We start from the raw sequence: 21991 nt of genomic DNA, 5'->3' as shown, positions 1-21991 counted from the left end.
TTTCTGTTTATTTGTCTTAAAAATATATCACAGCGTTTCTCATATACAATCAAGGAAAGAGTATATAAATACAATTACAAATGTTTCATTACATAATTACAAATATATTTTATGAAAGTAATAAAAACTGTCATAAATGTCATCCCGCTTACAAGATAAACGACTTAGAAATAGAACATGAAACTTTTCAACTGACGGGAAAGAAACAGCTCAATTCGTGTGTAATTGTGCTGTATATTATCAAACTTTAAGGTTTTACGATTAGAAAATTTTCAGACATAAGACATTTGAACCAATAGACATGCCGGGTAATTAAAGATGTGCCCACAGGAATAAAGAATCGGCAATGGTTTTGACAGGTCATTAATTGTGTGTGATATACATAAGTTATGCACATATAATACATTCACACGTTGTATTATTACATGCACTTGACATTCATATGTAAATATTTGATAGGCCTATAGTACATATTGCGTTATGGGCAATTTTATTTTATTTTTAAACAATTGTCCTTAAGCTACGTTTTACTTTTAACTTCGTTTAAAACTGTTATTTTTTGCATTTAACGACTGGTATGTTTTTTTGAATAATTATTTCATAGAACACTGACCATGGTCAGAATTGTAATATTGGAGAAGTTCTTAATTATAACTTCCTAATTAATCTGACATTTTAAATACTCATGTGTTTTGTGTACACAGAAATAATAATAACAATTACGAACCTGGCATGAATTTTTACTACTATTATTATTTCTAAAGCATTTCGGAGAGTGCAAGCAAGCAAAACACACTTCGTTCGTCGTAAGCCGCTGCAAAGAACAGCCAAATGATTCTTTCTTGTACTCCGAAAGCACTTTCAATCCACAATTTCTTACTGGAAATTTGGGTTGGTCAGTTATGTGCCACTCCAGCTTTGCTCTCGAGGTTGGGATGAAATTGATTATGGCAGGAAGGGACATCCATGCCCGGGCCGGGACTCGAACCAGGAACCTTTGGTGACGAAATGGTGAGTCGGCTTCTAAACGTAATATAGCCTAATTTCTTCTTGAGTTGTTGCTTGTTATCAACAAACTTGTAAAATCGATATCAATTTTCATAAACGAAACAGCACAAAAACATCAACTTACGAGTTCTACGATATTAATATATTCTCGTCTGTCCAATAAGAATACATTTAATGATGGTAACAGTGCTAATGACATATGTTGCCAGCGTAGAAAGTACATCAGAATCAAATTGATTGATTTTGAACAAATGACAGTCACAAGATCACCCATAAAGTAAAGCAGGAAGACCTGGTTGATAATCACAGTAGTTTAAAATAAATTACGATGAACTCTTAACTTCAAACTTACATTTTCAATTAATGTTACAAACAAAATTGCCAAATTAAAGATCAGAACTTCTACTTAAGATCGCTATTGGCTGACTAATTACGTAAAAGACTAGAAATGAACCTCCTTAAACTTGCTTTCCTTCAGCCAAGCAGATGGTACTACAATATATTTGCTACTGCGTTCTGGAAGCAACCAATAAGAACCCGAATTCAATCACGTGACAGATACGGTGAAATTTATTTCTGTTCCACGCGATGTTATGAGAAGAAACAGGTGTACTAAAAGTTCTATGAAAACTAGTAGTTGAGTAAGTACTTGTACCTAGTTCAGAAGGAGAAAATATTTCTACGCAGACAATGGACTTAGGAACTGCATTAAACAACATTAGAAAATGAATTTCTATCACAAGGGTGCAATTACATTAGTAGGGAACTGCATACTGCCACGTTCAACAGTCCTTTTTTACGTAATGCGAGATTCCAAAATTGAAGCGATAACTGCATGAAACGAGTTGACAATCTTTTCAGCAGCACCAAAGGAAAATATAAACTGTACACATTCCGTTGAATTTAAGTAACTCTTTTCCTCACAATTGGAACAGTTTACAATTAAGCTGAGCATTAAGAATGTACACACTGAATGTATTAAATCGGTTGGATAAGTGAGAATATCAAGGCGCACAATCTTAATTGATAGAGATGTCTGAAGAGAAGACATGGGGAAAGATATCAATGTGTATTGAAAAAAGAATCAGTCACATCCTTGCAATCTTTCTTCTTATATTTCTTGGAATGATATTGATAAAAAGAAGCAGGAATTGTATTAAAACCATATTGATCTTGGGATATGAATTTCCAATATAAAAGCTACCAGTATTATCACAACTCCCGTCCCTTAGGTGCAAAATATTGTAAGGCTCATTAATTTACTCACAAAGCACAACTTTCAGAATTTAATTCGACACCCCCTAAAATAATTGACAAAGGCTATAATTTATGCTCATTTACATTAAACCACTAAAAATTGCCCTCGTGTCCTCACATTGAGTGTTTTGAATAAATTTCTGCATTGGCTATCTGGAGAAAAAAATTTCGTTGCCGTCCGATGGGTACTGATCCAGGCACGCATGGTGGTAAGGCGTTGAGCAAACTGTCCAGTGGGCACCCGCGTATGACGCGCTGCTGCTGGACATATTGAGGAACCGCCAGGACTGCGCGTGCCTCAGATAGCCAGCACGGTAGACGTCGAGACAGTAGAGGCCTGGATTTTCGGAAGCCTTCAACCACAAACCGAGAAACTCCGTCCTGGTTGGCGAGTCTTTCAGCTCTTCAGGACGCAATGAAGGCCAGATTTGCTTCCTAGAGTACATTTCAACGAAGATATCCGGCGTCCATAGTTTGATAAGGGAGCTTCCGTCGTTGTGCGGAGCGTACACAAACTGCATTGGGAATCCTTTAGATGTAAACACACGAGAGTACCAATAGAATATCCGATAGTCGTCGCCGAGGAAGTCGATATCGGCGTCAATGTCCCAAGGGGCGAAGGAGCGCAGTTTGACACTGCTCAGCATGGTCCCGCTCCCTATCCTGTACGTGACGTTGTGCTCCTCTGAGAATGACTCGAACAGTCTCATAACATCATGAGCTTGAGCGTCGCAGCACGCAGGAAGCAGGTACGAATGCACCCACTTGAACGGGTCGCAAGAAATCTTCATCTCTTCACAAGAGAACCTGAACTCGTCTCCAGTCGGACTGGATATCCCTTGCACTTCCCACTGTTGAGCAATTTGCTTCCAGTGCTCGCGGTTCGCACTCCACTCTGGACTGGTGTACGTTTGGTACATCACTTCCGGACAACCCAAAACGTAAATGTTAGAGAATTTCAACCTGAGAAACCAATCCACGAGCATCACTTCATGAGACACTTCCTCACTGAACGGCACTTTACGAACAACACTGGTTTTTACCAGCAGGGGTCCCTGAAGATGATCACAGTACATGCAGCTCTCACTAGCGTAAGAATAACCCTTCTGAAACCTAAGAAAATAGTTGAGAATGTCATTCTGGAAGCACCCTATACTCCAATGCCCTGTCAAGTTTCGAGTAGCTCCTCCGGTGGCCCCAAGAGACCTATCAGATCGAAGAATGCTAACCTGTCTCTCAAGTCCAGAGTGTTTGTTCAAATGAGCCATGTCTATGGCCAACAACATGTACGGAGTCCTTACTTCCTCAACCAATGCGTTCAGGATCTCCCCCAATGGCACGCTTTCCATAAAAGTAAGCACTTGAACATTGCTATACCTGGAAGTGAGTTTCGACGTCCAAAGGTCGTTCACTGCCGTAATGATGAGGGGTAGGTTCGGGTAATGAGCTTCAATCTCATTTATCAGAGAATCGAACCTCAAAACACGATAGTCATTGAAGTCAATAATATTTATCACTACAGTCACCAGGTCACTCATTGGTGCTCGTTCCTTGACAGATCTTTTCTTCTTCTTCGTTCTAGTTGTACGATGTGGTTCCTCCTTCGTGCCATGGACTCTAGGGTCTAGTAACGTTGCAATGTTCTTCAGCTTAGAAACTGCATCTTCTGTACTTCCATTTTTCTCATCTGAAACAAAAGAACAGTAAAACAGTCAAGAGCTGTCGACCAGAATCAATATTGTACAATACAGTGATAAGACATTACAATATTTACGTCATTTCCCTCATATTAAACATTTCAACAAAAAATATATAGTGTCATCCAAAGAACGTTTTGTAATAAATTAAGCATATTTTCTATTCAGCAGTGATCAAATTGGGAGGGATGCAGGTAAAGGCCATCTACGAGAAATTTACCTGACACTCCACATACTCCTAAGACACGAGGAAACAATTTATACTTCAAGTATTGATTTTCAGAGTATTAAAAGCAGTAAATACGACCTGGACACTAATTTTCTGCAAGAAAGAAATATTGTGAATGTGCTATGTTTGGTCAGAAACAGACAGAACAGAACTCAGGATCTTGGATTCCTCTTTCATCATTGTAGTGTTGTATTTTTTCATCTCAATTTTCCATAACATTCTTTTCTGCATGTTTGTTTCTGCAACAGCAGATATATACTCCCTCTCCCAGCACACACACATAAAAGGGTCCTTGGTTCTATGACGGGTGGAGATACATTTCAACAGTTGTTCAGATCCTACTGGATTAGCCAACATAAACACACATTTTTCTTTACTTTCTTTTAAAAATGCCAGTGGTTTTAACATATGGAATAACACTGAACACACAATATGCAGCAGCCATTAATATTACGTCTAGAGCTTGTGCCATAAATCGAAATATTAACCTTTCGACTAAGCGAGAGCCCTTGAATCAGAGATCAGTTGCTCCAATTCTAGATCCTGAACATACTAGGCTTCCCTAGGCAAATTTCGGCGAGCTTATGTGGTCCTCGGAATCATGCTCGGAATCATGTATGCACAATGAGGGAACCGGGAAATGACGCATGACAACTGACTGCCACTACAGCAGCAGGTGCTGCAGCTGGTGCTGATGGCTCGCTATAAAAACAGTCGCTTATGGCACTACCTCAACGATTGTTGCCACGGCGATACCGATAAACGCAGTATCGCCCATTTTTTTTATGGGCATGGAATGCATGCTTTCTGGAATTATATAACTCCTGAGGCAATACCACACCCATTTAACTGTACGCCTGTATCCACTTAACGAGAAGGTTTTGTGGACCGACGACTTTGATACTTGAGAATCAATTTTCCTTCTTCCATTAAGTTTTTTATTGCAACGACTAGCGTGTTACTGATGATTTTCCTTGCATTACATAAAATAGTGATTACCTAATATTATCTTTGCTGTTGACTGTACAAGGGTACGAATTAATGAGGAGGGGATGCCGGGGACCCCCACTCCTCTAGCACCAAGTAACCCTTGCCACAGAGGCAATTTTTTATCCCTGAAATAGTTGATTTTATCACCCCCATGTAGTAATCTATATTTATCCTTGTTGGCTAAATTTAAGGCAAAAAGTTCATTGCAAGGCAGGTGCTGTCATAAAGTACAACAGCCCGGTGGAGGCACATACTGGTTTGGATCCCACTTTAAACTGTAGGTCCAGACCCGATTAACCTACCATAAAGTGGGTTTGAAATAAAAATTCCAACTCACGAAAAACAGGTTCAATAAATGCTCTTTTGGACCGAATATGCCATTTTTAATATGGTACTGAGCATGTGGGGTATATGAAGTATGACTTCCCTCCGTAAAATATCTCTCCCCTTCTCCACCTATTCTGGGGTGTCATTCTTGACGCCACTCATCGGAAATGCAGGGTAAACTACAGGCGATTCCAAATTAAGAGTTAAGAATAATAAGACTGTTTTTTTCAGACGTTGGTTCAAAGAGAAAAGAATGAACATGCACTAAGAGTATGGAACGCAATATTATAATTTTCTATCCCTTCTCTTAGAAACCAGATTATCTTACAAAGATGTGTTCGTTTCTTGTGTTTTACGTTTGAGGGGGGGGGGGGCTGGATGTAACAGCCAGTCGCTACAAACACGTGTTGGAAAGAGGGGGGGTGGCGGGAATCTAGGCAAAAGTTAAATAGGCTTCCGTGGGTGTTCAACGAGGCAATGAACTGTCTTGCTCCTTTGCAAGGAGAATTTCTAGAATTCTGAGGACTCAAATATTTATAATTATTTTACTAGTTCCTCTTAATTGCTTTCAAAATTCGTGTTTTTTAGCGCAATTGATTTTTCGTAGACTTTTCTCTCTCGTATGAAACCGTAACGGTGCCTCATTAATTTTCATTGTCTGTGTGTACAACAACAGCCGTTCATTTCAACCTTCTGTTGCGCGCCATGCGGCAACACTGTCGCTATAAACCCCATGGGTGCACACTGTACTCTTCACTGGGGATACATCGCCAATAGCCTTCACGTATCTCATGGACGCATTGTAAAAAATAAAAGTTAAAAAAATGAATGCAAGGACATAAGAAACAAAGCATGCCTACGTAACTGGCATGGTGGCGTAACGTCACGTCACGTTCATGACATTTGAAAGTTTGTCATAAACAACTAGCTCGCAGACGCAGAGGAGATTTACATATATGGAGCACAGTGTTAAATTTTGTTTCACTCTACGTACAACGATTTCCTAATCTCCATCTACCAGCGTATTCCAGACAATGTGTTCGTCTTAACAGTCCACACACACTGAGAACTGAAAATGATCATTGACATCTTTCTCTGTTTGGAAAAAGCATGGTTAAAATTTCTGACCAAAGAACTCTCCAAAAATGAATTCACAGACTTCACACTTTCCTAAAATCAGCAACCACTCTTTTCACACAATCCCAAAAGCTCTCTTTAAGCGAAAAACGCGTTTGCCACACGTGAATTTCATCTCTAATATTCTGACAAGTATTTTAGGTCATTCCTTTGAGAACCTTGCCTCCTGCGCGACTTTGTCACTGTACATCAGGAGTACACCTGGTATTTTATTTTGGGTGTTTTTGTGCTTCATAGGGTGGGATACAAACAATTTTCGGGGGGTTACCCGTAATTGATTCGAAACAGCATTATACACAGCCAATGTGAATGTGCCCTGTACCTTTACCAGAGGAAGGGGGTGAGCGTAAGGTGCGTGTGTGTGTTGTGATTACAATTTGGCAAGTCAGGGAGGATCTCCCGACTATATTGCCTTGTTATGTTCGTTAATATTATTATATCGCTAAGATAACATTTTCCAAGGGACATCGGTTAAGCGAAAGTAGCCTATCGGCTATGATAAATCGTAGAATGAGAATCAGAGGAATTTTCGGTTTTCTTTAAATAAACTTCTCTGAAGAGCTCTGTTTGGAGTGAGATAAGACATACAGTATCTCCACTTCACATCCTTAGCAGTATCTCCAATTTACTGACTCAGATATATTCCTAATACATTATTTCCTCTCTACTGTACATTCGATAAACTGAAGTTACGTCCGTCTGATTCTCACACGACGAAATAGTGTTTTGTGGCTGTAGCTTTTCCCCTGCAACATCTACTGTTGCGTTGCTATCTTCCGGATTACTCGTTTCACAACTGTCTTGCTGGATCTCGTGTAAACGACAGCAAATGTATGTGGCAAAATACTGCATATTTGTCTCGAATGTCATGGTCGACCATATTGTTACACACATATTTCTAGATTTCTAGAATCATACGTTCCAGTCTACATTGGGAGACATGTTATAGAAATGTCACACCATTTAATTTTAGTCCTTCGTGTGACTCAGTTGTTAGCATATGCAGATGATGTAGACTTATTAGGGGATGATATAAATACAATTAAGAATAATGCTAAAACATAGGTTTGGAAGTTAACAAAGAGAAAACTAAATATATGGTTACAGGCCGAAACCAAGTGTTAGGTAATAATCAAAATCTAATTATTGATAACAACTCGTTTGAACCAGTTTCCAAATTCAAATACTTAGGAGTCATATTAACAAGTGAAAATTATATTAAAGAGGAAATGCAAAATTAGGCTTAATTCAGCAAATGCATGTTACTTCTCTCTTCATAAACTTTTGTCTTCTCGTTTAATATCTAAGAAACTAAAAGTTAAAATATACAAAACAGTAATTTTACCTGTAGTATCATATGGGTGTGAAACTTTGTCCCTTACATTGAAAGAGGAACATAAATTGAGAGTATTTGAAAATAAGATCCTTAGGAAAATATTTGGACCTAAAAGGGATGAGGAGACAGGTGAGTGGAGAAGGTTACATAATTTGTATATAGATCTTGCTCCAGATAGGGACAGATGGAAGGCCTGTGTTGCTGCAGCCATGAACCTTCGGGTTTAAGAAGGCTAGCGAGTGAGTTAGTTAGTTAGTTATAGAAATGTGAACTGAAATAACCGTGCTGAGATTATGGTGTCTGCGCTACCAGGGGAGCCCACAGAGGAATTTTTGAGGGGACAAAATTTTATAGTTTTGTTACCAATTCTATATATCTTCACACAAAATTTGGGGGATCGTTTAGTTTCATTGACTTGCTATCGATTTTTAGTAATGGTTATTGTTTTTTTCTTTCTACCTGTGTTGATCGCTGCAATTGGGTTGAAATGAAACAACGCCTCTTATGCCTTTAGAATCGGTTTCAAAGGGGGGAGGTGCGTGCAGTTTGCATTATTACAAGGCTGGTCAAGCAGACAAACTACAGGGTGGGCACAAAGTCGCTTTCCCCAATAAATGAAGAAATCAAATATTTGGGGAAAGCGACTTTGTGCCCACCTTGTATTATGAATAAGGCTGATTCAGAACACTAACAATGGCAGTGAGCCTGAGCAGCTTTGCACGTTTTGTTAGCAAACATGAAAAAGAGCCGTGCTTTTTCTTTCTTTAGTCTTTTAATTTCAACTGCAATGAAAAGATTCGAATTTCATGGGCTTTTCAATTGTTGGCATCTCGGCCAGTGGTAACGAGTACACCTTTCTTAATATCTCCCCCATTCCCTTTGCAAATCGGGGGATTTCATTCCTCGCCAATAATAATCTCGGCACTTCAGTTAGATTAAACAGTATTCTGTCGCTGTCCCTTCAGTTTATCCAGGATATGAAGCTACCTCAGCCTAGCTAGTGGGCAAAAAACGCAGCCAGTATGGCCTTGAATGATTATTTTTTCTTTCTTACGTCTGAGAAATCTGATGACGTCCGCTAGTTCCTCGGCCACCCTCTGACGGAGAACAATATGGTGCTGAGATCCAGTAGATGATCTCCCGTCTTCGTGCTGCAGAAGCATCAAACCTGAAACGAGAAAAGCAGACAATTAATACACGTAAGAAAACTTTACTGTAATATTACTACAAGGAACTCTATGACGATGCAGCTGGTGTCACATAACTATACCGGGTGCGTCAAAAAAATGTATACACACTTTGAACTGCCATAGAAAATTTATTTTCAAACCTACAAGGTTAAATTTCTGGGAAAAGAAAGGCTACAGTCCAATTTGAAAAATATGTGTACTTTCTGGTCAAACTGAATGTTTCAAATGGTGGTTAAAGTAAATGTTCAAAATGTTTGCCTTCAGCTTCGATACATTTCTGAGTACGAGTCACGACTGATTCCGTACTTCGCACCAAAGTGTCCAATGGGATTTCTGCACACACCGCTTGAATCTCATCCCAAAGTGTGTCCAGGTTACGTGGTTTACGACGGTACACCTTATCTTTTACTGTGCCCCATAAAAAGAATCGAGCGGCGTAAGGTCTGGAGAGCGTGCAGGAAACTCGATTGGCCCCTTGCGTCCTATCCACTGGCCTGGTACATTTTGATCCAGGTATGCTAGCACATTCCTATGATAGTGCGGTGGGGCGCCATCTTGTTGGTAATAAAACCTGTCATTACCGTACATTGCACGAATGGCAGGGAAAATGGAATCAGAAAGCATTGTTAGGTACTTTTTCTCCAGTTACAATACCTTCAAAACGGAAAGGACCAATGAGTCTCCTAGGAGACAAACCACACCACACATTTAAACCAGGCAATCCACAGCCTTTTCAACAGTAATGTGGGGATTATCTTCAGCCAAGTACACACAATTATGCTTATTGACAGTTCCATTAAGTTTGAATTGAACGTACGTCCGCCATGTTGATGTTAATCTCTTGCCACTAACTGGATTGCGCAGCTAGATCGACGATTCTGCTGCCACCTGTTGGGGAAACATAAAATTTCTTTTTCCCAGAAATTTAACCTTGTAGGTAGGAAAATAAATTTTCTATGACAGTTCAAAGTGTGTATACATTTTTTGACGCACCCGGTATTTCCTACTGGACTGGCTACTAGACTAGACATGATGGATGCCAGGCTGGTTTTGAAGACTAGGCCGTGTTCTAAATTAAACTTGCTACACTGCTCGATTCTGTGGTAAAAAAAACTGTGCGAATGCTTGGTCATGTGAAGATAGCCTGTGAATTTGATCAGGAAAAGCAGTTGTCTGTGGTTTTTGAATGTTGGATTTTTTTGGCAAAGTCTAAGTGAAGAGATTACGTGTCTGATTGATACCTATTTAGGAATTTATCCACAACAGATGTCAGTCATACAATTGCCCAACAATGATAATGCGAATCTCATACGTAAATACACTCCCATCCAGAGTTCGTTAAAAGGCATGCTGAGTGCACCTTGATTACCAATTTATAGCTTATTTTCTTTTCATTCTTAAACCTTTAATTTTGGCAATTGTGGAAAAAGTCATTAGCTATTCTCCTACGACGTTCTTCCTCAAGTCGCTTGTCCACCCTTTTAGCTTGTCTGCTCTTGCACAATGCCTTTTGGGAACAAAAAAGTCTACCAACAAGTAAGGTAAAGAATATCGTGTGAGGCGAAAACTAGCAGGTGAGAAAGTACTGCACCACTAATCCAAGTTCAAGCAGGCCTAATTATTCTAGTTCTTTAGACTTCTTTCGGTCTAAATTAATTTCTACAACGTATGTCTCAAATAGCTGTTACCTCACTCACTACACACACACACACACACAGACTTCCAGCCTTGCTTATCAATCGTAAAAACTTCGTGGGCTAAGTAAAAGAAGTTTGAACGCTCAATGAAAACACAGCATAATTTCAGTTATAAGCTCATGATAAAAAACTGCGCATCAACACCAGGGCTGAGACGATGCCACTTTGAACCGACACCGATACTTGTATAATTCCAATTTCAAACAACAAAAGCTAGTTTAAGCGAGTCATACTAACTCATCACATCACATTTCTTTAATGACTTTAAACTACTTCCAAATCATTCTAATGTAGCATTGTAACAATAAAATGTCCTGTGATATTTAGCCGGGCCCCGTGGCGGAGTGGTTAGCACATCGCGCTACGACGCCAGAGGTTCTGGGTTCGAATCCCGGCATGGATCCTTTTGAGTGTCCATTCATCAAATTCATCATGTCATCACTCATCCCCATCTTCGCAAATTAGCCAAAAGTGGCACAAGAACCGAAGTAAAATAAAGCAAATCAATCCTCTTGTGACATTTGGTATTTTTTTCATGTGAACTTCTCTCTAGATCCAGAGGATGCAAGGAATTGTTTTTTTTAAATGTTGCAAGACTTTTTAAACTGTTGCAGTTACACAAAATTATCGGTGAATTGTTACTATTGAAATAACGCTTATCTGACCGACTCTGTTTATACTTTGCTATGATTCTCTGTAATTTGCAATAAATCAAGTATCAACACTCGCATAAAAGACATAAGGGAAGAGTACGATAAGAAATTGTAGAATCCACAACGCTCCCTCCCTGCTTGAATGTAGATAAAACAAAACGAATTCCACAGAAGCCCTCACACCTCTTTCCCAAGAAAGTGCTTTTTGGTACTCCGCTACATCTGACCCTGAAACAGGCCAGCATTAGAGTAATGCTGGTCTTACAAGTGTCCTTCTTTCTTACCCCAGGAGTTTGGCCGTATTAGTGTGACGTCACAGCAGACGAAGAGCTGGAACTGAGTCTAAACAACAAATGTGTTGTTTTTTTTCCCTATCGAAATCCATTGAGTTTCCCATTGCAAAAGTTAACTTTAATAATCGTAACGCTCAAAACGGAAACCGATCCGGAAAAGTAGCCAATTGGCGCCGTCGCTTCAGTCACTGAATCTGCTGGTTTCCCATCATCCATAGCGGCAGCGTGACCGACTTGAGATCGGGTGAGCTTCGGGCCGGCTTCAGCTGTGCTCGAAACTGGAATGTCAAACTTTTGTATAAAAAATGCATGATTTTCTTAGTCCGGTTATTCTTTACCTTATTCTCTGTAAGGTATGTGAGACATATAGTCGTATTCTCCGAAATATCATCTTTACATTGATGTATTTTGCTTCATAACTGCTGTCACAATAGCTACCCCTTCCGGGTTAAAATCCCATTGAGATGGATAGGAAGAATACACGTTTGCCCGTTGCTTAGACTCAAATCCTGGTTTGTCGTCTGCTGTGACGTCACCACTAATATGATCCATTGGAAATGAATCATTTATTTTATTTCCACACAGACTTTACCAGGAAGTTACATTCATTCCAGAAGTTTGGTCGCAGCTTTCACTTTGCCTATGCCTTTGATCTTGTCAATCATTTGCTTCCCAAGAGGGTACGAGTTTGTCCGGAAAACTACTTCCGGAACTTCTTGCACTGGCTTTCCAATCTGCCACAAGAAAGGATGAACGAACTTTTGAAAAGAGAACAAATGTTGCTCTTAGCCGCGGTTCTAGCGGCTCAAGGACAATGGTATCGGTGAAAAAAATTGAGCCGATGTTTACCGATACCGATACAACTGGTATCGGCCGATACCGATACATCGGTATGGGCTCAACCCTAATCAACACACATTCATTTGAATTATCAACATAATAAAAAAAAATGTGCCTTCACTTTTGTCGGTGTCACCACACTTTCTCACGTGTATAATATACAAAAGTGGCTTGTACAGTGAGATGCATAAGTATTGCTCGGCAAATTGGCCATGATTATTTTTATTTATTTTTCTCTTGCATTCTACGTGTTTTTAAGGAATGTATTTTTACGTACGCAGCTGCAAAGGTTATCAACAGCTTACTTGGAGTTTTGTTCCAAACCCTGAAGATCTCAGTGCGTAAAACAAAGAGAATAAACATGGTGATGGATACTTTGCTTGGTAATACTTACGCATCCTACTCTACACTCGCTTCAGTAGCGCCGTAATTCGATTACAGCACTTTTGTCAAAGGTACAGTTCCACCGACATTATTCAATTGTTCTTTAGTAGAATTTCCTCTTACTTCTTGTAACTAGTTTTTAATTTTTCTTAGTAAAAGTCAAAACTATTCTAATTAATTTTACAAAATATTGAAATAAGTTTATCAAAATTGTGCTGTATAAATTACAGTAAGACTAAATTCGTTGACTGTATGTACAGTGACCGGGAATAAAATTGGGACTCACTTCCCTGCAAGGCGTTATCTGTGTTGCATAACTCTACGGCGATAAGTCAATTTTAATATCAACTTTCCAATGGCAACTTCTACCACCGCCGAAGAGTTAGGCAACACACAACACCTTGCAGGGAAGCTAGTATTTCAGGATCTACGTGTCCAATTTTTTTTGCCGGTGCCTGTACAACGGAAATAAATACAAATATGGGTCCTAGTCCGTTAGTGTGCAGCTTTCTCAAGTGTGTGGTTTTCTCGATTTCGAAGCAAAGACCACGATTGTGTTATCATAGGTGTCATAACTAAATAATTTACGACGTGAGCTTGACCCTTCATGAAAGATAACAACGCCTGTGACTGGTCAGTGGACTTAGGAGCAATCGTGGCAAACAGAAACAGTGGCGTAGCGAGAGAATTTGGTTCAGGGGTTCAAGGTTTGAATAATATTTTCAGGTGGGCCTTCTGTTCTTTCATTGTTCCTCACTTTTGGCACCCAATCGCCACTACTGCTTGCTCAATAATGGGGCTGTTCATTGTCAAACTTTTCCGGTGGCGGCGCCACCCCTGTCATGTCCCAAAAAAATTCCGTTCGTCATTTGGTTGCCCTAAGCTTTACATTGGAGCACGATGGGATGGCAATTCAAACGTTACTTTCAATGAAAGTAAGAACTTCTCGTGTAAACCGATAATAAAAATGGGTTTAGCAAAGCTTAAAGATTATATAGCCAGTCATAAGTTTCCGAAAATTACATTCTCCTGAACCTAAGAATTAATATATTAAAGCGCAACGGAATGGTTGCGAAAATGAGCTAAATATAGTACGTTTATGCACCAAGAACACTAAACTTGATGTCATTTGGGTCGTCTCTAGCTGCCATGGGCCGAAAATACAAAAATTTAAATGTTTACACTATGCTTTGCTTTTTTTTCTGGTTGCGGGCATGTGTAATTCAACGGAATCGAAGACAGTCGCAAAATTATAAAGATAAAATATATTAAGTGCGTAAACCAGTGGCGCAATCTCCGACGGAAGTCAAATCGAGGGGGGGCCAAAGCATTGACAGCTAAGGGCACCTGCAGGGATGGCACAGAGGAGAATTGTCCCCTTCGATTTCAAATTTTATGCAAATAAAATGCATTTCCTAAAATTTTGTTGGTCGTTTCGCTCGCAAAACCTACTTTTCTCGGTTTCGTCAAGTTTAGAACCTTAGCTAAGGAACAGCGGGAGTCGGCCACGGATGCCGAGCGATCTAAATCGAAAAAGATGTATAATGCCATGGCGTCCAGTGAAATTATTTGTGCCCTATTAAATCAATATTGTTACAAATTGCAAAAATTGGATCTAAAAATTTTCTTGTTCCCTTCGCTCGCAACATAGTTGTTTTCTGTAATGTAATGTATTTAAATAATGTGTTGTGTATATATGTATTGAATAAACTTTCAATACGTACACGATTAATGTTAGCATATTGCATTATATTTTCTTATTTTATGTCGCTCCATGTTGCATGTGTAAGACATAAAAGTTATACATGTTATATGTACAAAAATTATCATCTACGGAATGCATTTAACATACATTTTCTGCCATTCAAAAATACAGTTTGTGTGCTTGTTTTCCATTAATGTGAAATTGACGGTGTTGAAAAAATATTTCAAATCGTTTGTTCCAAACAAATGCTTTAGCACAGACTTCTACCCCCTCTTTGCGTAATTTATGAGGATAATAACGTTTTTGATACTACTACTATTACTACTATAATAATAATAATCATTATTGTTGTTATTATTGTTGTTGTTGTTGTTGTTCTATACTTCCCCCCCAGACAAAAATTCGTGGTTGCGTCTCTGGCGTAAACGCATGATATATATTATTATACAATATGACTGACATTATGCCCTATTCGATAATTTTATATTAACGTATGTTTTCATTGTATTAAGCAGATATTCTCCCCTCGTATTTTCGTCCTTCTTTTTCTTGGTAACAACAATTTTAAAATTATAATTCCTGTAAATAAGATAGCCCTAGAGGTTGCGAGACATGAAACAGAACAAAAAATATTTTTTGTAATAACTATTCTTGACGATAAATGTGTGTATATAAAACAAAGGACCATATTTACTAGCTACGTGAAAAAGTATAATATCACGTGAAAAAAAGTCAGTTATTAAAAACAACTATAAAAATAAAAGTACAGTCGCGCGGAATTATTATGCATTATTCTTGACCGGATTCTCAACAATAGATCACTTAAATTGTGAAAATTGCAAGTGACGTAAAAGAGCGCTGTGCAAATTTTAAGGCTTCTTTGAGTACCGGTATCTTTTCTGTTGTTGACGATCGTCTTTTCAAAAGTCTTACTCTTACAGCACTGATTATTCAACTATCATGTTCAGACATCATTTCTGAGGTTAAGATTAAATTAAACTTGCAATTTAATGTAATAGCAGCACCTTCAGCATCAAATTCCCCATGTATTTAAATGGGAGAACAAATGCCGATCAAAAGCGTGGGGACACAACAGGGCTGCTGCCACCTACAATAGTTTGCTTTGACCAGGCCCATTACTGTCAGTGGTGGCGATTGGGTTCCAAAACTGGAGGGGGGAGCAAGGTACTAACTGGGGAGGGGGGAGCAAGGACAATTTTCTCTCTATTGGTAGATAAGGTTTACCATGGTGCGGGGGCAACTGCCCCCCAAATCGCCGCCACTGATTACTGTACTTTTTCTGTTTTGTCAATTTGTGTCCACATGGTGAAACATGCATCCGCAAAGAGTAGTTCTAAACTCTGTTGCCAGATGTCAGAGCTGGAATCATGAATAGAAGGTGCTCGTGGAGGCAGATCCATTTTTATTGATAGCAAACACTGACGTCCGCAGGGGAGAGCTGAGGGGCTACACCTCCTCCACAAGTTTTGTAAATCAAAATTTTCAAATGAAAGAAATAAATTACTTTATATATATATATATATATATAAAGTGGTGCAATCCCTCTTAAAATGACCTCAATTACAAGTTTTGTCTTTGAACAACTTTTAAAACGAAGGTTAGGAGTGGTAATTACAGAATATTTTACTCGTATAGTGTGTAACATGCCCAGCCTCTCTCAAAAAAAAATCCTGCGTACACTAGTGATAGCACAGCGCGTCAGGGAGATACTTGGTCGAGCCTTGGTTAACTGGGGCAAGGACGTATTTAAGGGGGGATCCATGAAAATGTACTTTTTAGCATATGTTGTACTGTAATCGATGGTTATTTACTCCCTATGGACTTGGAAGACAAGGATTATTATTTGGGATCATACTGCTATGAAGGGCAGTACTAAAGCAAATTTATGCACACTACTACTCATGATAATATGCATAAATATTAATCAGGAATATCCTTTTTTATTATACAATAAATATTCAATTATTTATCTATTTGACATTCCTTGGCGATCTTAAGTACACGGAAACTAGATAGTAAATGTACAGTCATGGACATACGTAAGTATTCATACAAAGACATTGTCTGAATAAAACATGTTATTATACAAAGAAGACCGTAAAGGCAAGTCAAGTCTGTAGCACATATGCTCCATTGGAATGGCAAGAATAGAAACGCAAAGCAATTGTGTGCATACAATTGAAATAGTCGTGAGAAATGTGGATAATCCTTAGATAAACTGCTTTCTGGATGGTCATAAGTATTCATACGCCAGGTTATAAACCCCCAAAACAGTTCGTGAAACAACCGTTTCCATCATTCAATGCCAGATGTGTGTTTACTGCACTTGCACCTGTGTAAGGAAGTGGTTGGTTTGGTGTTGGCATGCTGCAGGAAGTCAAATGGGCCGCAAAGGGAAGGAAACCACGATCGAAGAGAGGAGAATTATGATATCATTATTCCACAATAAGAAATCATATTCTGAAATCGCAGACATAGTTGGGAGAAGTCGTGCGACTGTGCAAAGTGTCATCAAACGATATAAAGACACAAAAGTGCTGATAAATAGGGAAAGGGCTGGGCGTCCTCAGAAACTTACTTCGAGAGAGAAACAGACTGTTGAGAATGATCAAGGAAAACCCAAAAATTAACATCGTCAGCAGTGTCGGCACATGTTCACGAACACCTGGGAAAACAAGTGTCCTCAAGAAGTATTAGAAGGCTTTTCAACCGAGCAGGGTACCTAGAAGGAAGCCATACATCGGTAAGAAGAACAAGAAGGCCAGATTAACATTTGCAAAGGAGTATGTGAGTAAACGTTTGGACTTCTGGGATAAAGTGTTGTTTACGGACGACTGATAGGGTTCGGGGTGAAGAACTTGGTAATGTGGATTAATAACCAGACGGTAAACAATTAACATATTTAATATTCACTGGACGTTATGTCCGAAACATACAAAATACATTGAACCCATGATATCAAGCATTACACAGAATATATCTGCTTGTGATTTTTTCTTCTTCTTGGCCGTGAAGACCAAGCCTTGTAGCCATATCTGGACCGTATCATCCCTCCAGGTGTTCCATAAAAAAAAATCAGGTATGCTGATGACCGTATCGATCTGGTGGACGGCGAATCCTGGTAGACCTTCTCGGAGACGAGTGAGGTGTGCTAGGACCTGGTCCTGGGTATCCGGCTCTACCTGGGGTAGGTTCTGGTACTGTTCCACCGGGGTTTGTTGAATTTCTATTTGGTATTGTAACGTTGAAGTCGTCCTCATCTGCAGTGTCACGTGAAACACGTCTCTTCAACCACCTGGGATGTACCACTCGTTTGATTCCATCTTCCAACATTATCTCGTAGAGGATACTATCCCCAATTCGACGAATGACAACTCCTGGGATGTAATTTGGAGTACCGTGCTTAGGTGATTGAACCCAAACTGCTGAGTTGATGGCGAAAGTACCATATCTCGATGAAGAATCGTTCTGAAACTTTGCTGACTTCCTCGGCTTGAACGGAGATTCACTCGACAGAGGCAGATTGTTTGGTTCCCACCAAAATCTGGGTCGGTGTTTCAAGACCGAAAGTGATGGCAGGCTTCCTTTTCCACCCAGTCGCGTGTTCCGAAGGATGAAAAGAAGGTTGGCGATCCCCATATCAAGTTCAAGCGTGCTCAGATTGGGTTTGTCAGTTATAAGCTTGACAAGAGCGGTTTTGACAGTACGAACGTATCGTTCGGCTAACCCGTTGCTAGGGCTGTGATAAGGCGGTGAAGTAACATGTTTGATGCCATTCTTAAGACAGAAGTTACGAAATTCGAGAGAAGTGAACGTTGGGCCGTTGTCGGATACGATAGTATTTGGTATCCCTAGCGTGGCGCAAGATTGCATAAGCCAGCGGATCGTTTCCTTTGTGTCCAATGTGTGTACAGGCCATACTTCTGTCCACTTGCTGAAGGCGTCTACTATCAGTAGGAACTTACGCCCTGCAAAGAAAAAGTGGTCTATATGCCATCTCTCGTTCACGTACGAAGCGAGAGGCCATGAAGAATCGGGTCCGTTGCGGACCTTAGGAGCATTAGCTCGGCATGTATTGCAGCTCGCTACAAAATCCGTAATCTCTGCTGACATGCCTGGCCACCAAAATCTGGATAGACACAACTCTTTCATACGAGTTGAACCTATGTGTCCATCGTGTAAAGCTCTAAGAACTTCATTCCGTTTAACTGTAGGAATGATAAGTCTACCCGACCACATGAGCGTTCCCTGCTCGTACGTAAGGTGAGCTCTTCTTTCGAAGAAAGGTGCGAGCTTCTTCCGTTCGGTAGACGTGTCGAGTTGATCTGGCCAACCATTTACTACACAGGACACAACTAATGAGAGCAGTGGGTCTTCTGAAGTGGCGTTCTGTATTGCGTCTCGAGAAAGAGGAGTTATAGCGTCTTCAATGGACCCGAAATATGCATGAAGTTCTTCTTCTCCAGCTGGTATTGTGTCACGTGTTTGCGTAGGCAACCTGCTTAGCATGTCAGCTACTTCTACCTTGCTGGAATGAATTATATTATATTGGTATGAAGATAAAAGTAGAGCCCATCTCATCAATCTATTGGATGAATGTTTCGAAATGGCTCGATCCGGAGAAAAGATAAACTTTACAGCACGTGCGTCTGTAACAATCTCGAACTTGGATCCGAGTAAGAATTTGTGAAATCGCTTGATTCCGTGAACTATGGCTAGAGCTTCTCTCTCTACCTGGGAGTATCTCCGCTCCGTCTCACTGAAGGTGGTAGAAGAGCAGGCGATGGTCTGTAAACCGCTATCAACTCGATGACACAATTGTGCGCCACAGCCGAAAGGAGATCCATCAGTGATAAGTACAACTGGCTTTGTTGGGTCGAAAGGTACAATAGGATTTACCTGTCGAAGTTCCGCCATGATGTTGTCGAACTCGTGTTGACAGTTATCGTCCCAGTTCCAAGAGACGTTTTTCTTGAGTAAAGAAAGCAAAAAATGAAGTTTCGAAGCTAAGTTCGGTACAAACTTTCGATGAAAGTTGATCATCCCGATGAAGGAACGTAATTGTGATTTGTCTTGAGGTGGTGGAGAATTTAGGACGGCCTCCAAGTTCTTGTCTGACGGCCGTATACCAGTGACGTCAATCTTGTATCCTAGGTACTCGATAGATGAGGTTAGGAATTGGCTTTTGCTGGCGCTCGCTTTGACATTGTGTTTGGCCAGACGATTCAGGACATCACACGTGCGTGTGAAGCATTCTTGCAAAGTTTCACCTCCGATGATGACGTCATCAAAGTAGAAGGAAACTCCGGGAATGTCATCTAGTATCTTCGCTAGGACCATTTGAAACAGATCTCCACTTATGTTTATGCCAAAAGGTAGTCTGTGAGGTTTATATAAGCCCCAAGGTGTGTTGACGACAGTGATGCGTTTGGCAGCTTCAGAAAGTTCCAACTGTCCGTAAGCCATTTGAAGGTCAATTACCGTAAAGTATTTACACCTGGTCAACTTAGAGAAAATATCCTCGACTCTAGCAATGGGAAACTTGACGTTTTCAGTCATTTTATTCACAGTTCCTGAGAAGTCAGTGCAGAGACGAAGTGAGCCATCTTTCTTGGTAACAACGACAAGTGGTGAGGCCCAATCAGAATATTCGACCGGTTCCCATAACCCTACTTTCACTAGATTTTGAATAGAATCCTGAACACGGTCTCGAATACCGTAAGGAACTTCGTAATGTCTACGAAATATCGGTGCAGAGTTGGATCTTAGTGGTATATCGACCAAATAAGGTGTAATGGGCTTGGACAAATCACCATCAAAGATTTTCTCGTATCTACAAGAAATTTCTCGCCTTAGGTCGTCGGCACCAGCGTTAGTAATAGTACCTTGTACTGTGTTAGTTGAAAGAACACTGGCTGTAACTAATAATCGCCTCCAAGATGGTTGAATAATGTCCAACCATGTACGACCGATCAATGGATATAAAAGTTTCTCCTGACAGAGAAAGACAGGTAAAGTATAATCCTTATTGTCTAAGTATAGTTTGACGGATGTTTGTGCTGTAACACGTACATATCCTTCGTTTACACCTCGTAATCGTAGGCTGGAATTAGATTTAACATAGTGTGGAAACAACTGATCAAAATACTTCTCGTTGAAAAGAGTAACAGCAGACCCAGTATCTACTTCACATTTAACAATACACTTATTGATTTGGAGATTTATTATGAAGCTATCCGAACTGATTTGGTGCTCCAAAATGTGTTGAGTAGAAGTAACCAGAGTGGAATGATGACTGAGCGCATCAGTGTTGAGATGGTTGAAGCTGAACGTAGACAACTCATCGGATGTTGTGCTCCGTGAGGTTGAACTGGACGTTCTATTCACGGCTCTATCTTTCAGCTTCTTTCTGCATCGTATATTCCAATGGCCTTGTCGTTTGCAGTAGCTACAGATTGCGTTTCTTGCCGGGCATAGACCTTGTGAGTGATTCTTTGTGCAGTTGCCGCACTGGGAGTGAGGATTTTGCTTGGTAGCAGTTGAGTTCTGAGGTTGATTGTAGCTCTTCTGCCTCGTTTCGCCCGAGTGTGAACTCGTTGAAGGGTCTGTTTGACGATCTGGATTCATCCGCGTCAAATTTCTTGAGTTGGTGGCAAAAGTTACAGAATCTGCATTGCACTTATTCGAGAATAATTTAATTTCTCGTTCTAATAATTCACAATGTAAAGCAATTTCTTGACATTTAGCAAAGGAAAGATCACTTTCAGATAATAATCTTTTCCGAGTACTGTCAGATTGTACACCAACAAGAAATTGTTCAACAAGTGCCTCATCTAAATACTGCTCATACATACATTTGGCTGCTTGTTGTTTGATTCTCACTACGAATTGAGTAACTGATTCTCCTTGGGATTGAATACATTTTCGAAACTTGAACCTCTCTGTAAACTTGTTGGTTTTGGGCCTGAAGTGCTGAACCATTTTGTCGTGAATGACAGCATATGTTAGATTACATGGCATTTCAGGAGCCGTAATATTGCGAAGAACTTGGAAAGCCTTAGGACCAATGACTGCTAATAGAACTGCTGCTTTTCTTTCATTTGCCACATTCTGTGCAAGGCAGAGTTGATCAAAACGCATGAAATAACTCTCGATATCTTCATTTTCTTCAGCAAATTCGCTGAATGTAATGTTGAGAGCCATGTTATCGAAACTTCAAATTACATT

The 21991-nt window shown here is 39.9% G+C and overlaps 1 protein-coding gene across 2 annotated transcripts in view; it reads right to left on the bottom strand.

The window, feature by feature from the left end:
• LOC145998910 (uncharacterized) overlaps nucleotides 1-21991 on the bottom strand; it is a 45637-nt gene continuing 23646 nt past the window's right edge. For both annotated transcript variants that reach the window (XM_083135665.1, XM_083135664.1), the window contains 2 exons: nucleotides 9036-9149; nucleotides 1-3952 (listed from right to left, as the gene is read on the bottom strand). In XM_083135665.1, the coding sequence (XP_082991791.1) occupies nucleotides 2415-3952; nucleotides 9036-9149 (1652 nt within the window). In that variant the 3' untranslated portion in view covers nucleotides 1-2414. The remainder of the gene's footprint in view (nucleotides 3953-9035; nucleotides 9150-21991) is intronic.

The sequence above is a fragment of the Lepisma saccharinum genome, chromosome 14 (assembly GCF_977018435.1).
Source record: "Lepisma saccharinum chromosome 14, izLepSacc3.1, whole genome shotgun sequence".
Taxonomy (NCBI): Eukaryota; Metazoa; Arthropoda; class Insecta; order Zygentoma; family Lepismatidae; genus Lepisma; species Lepisma saccharinum.
This window is presented reverse-complemented; position numbering and strand designations above follow the sequence as displayed.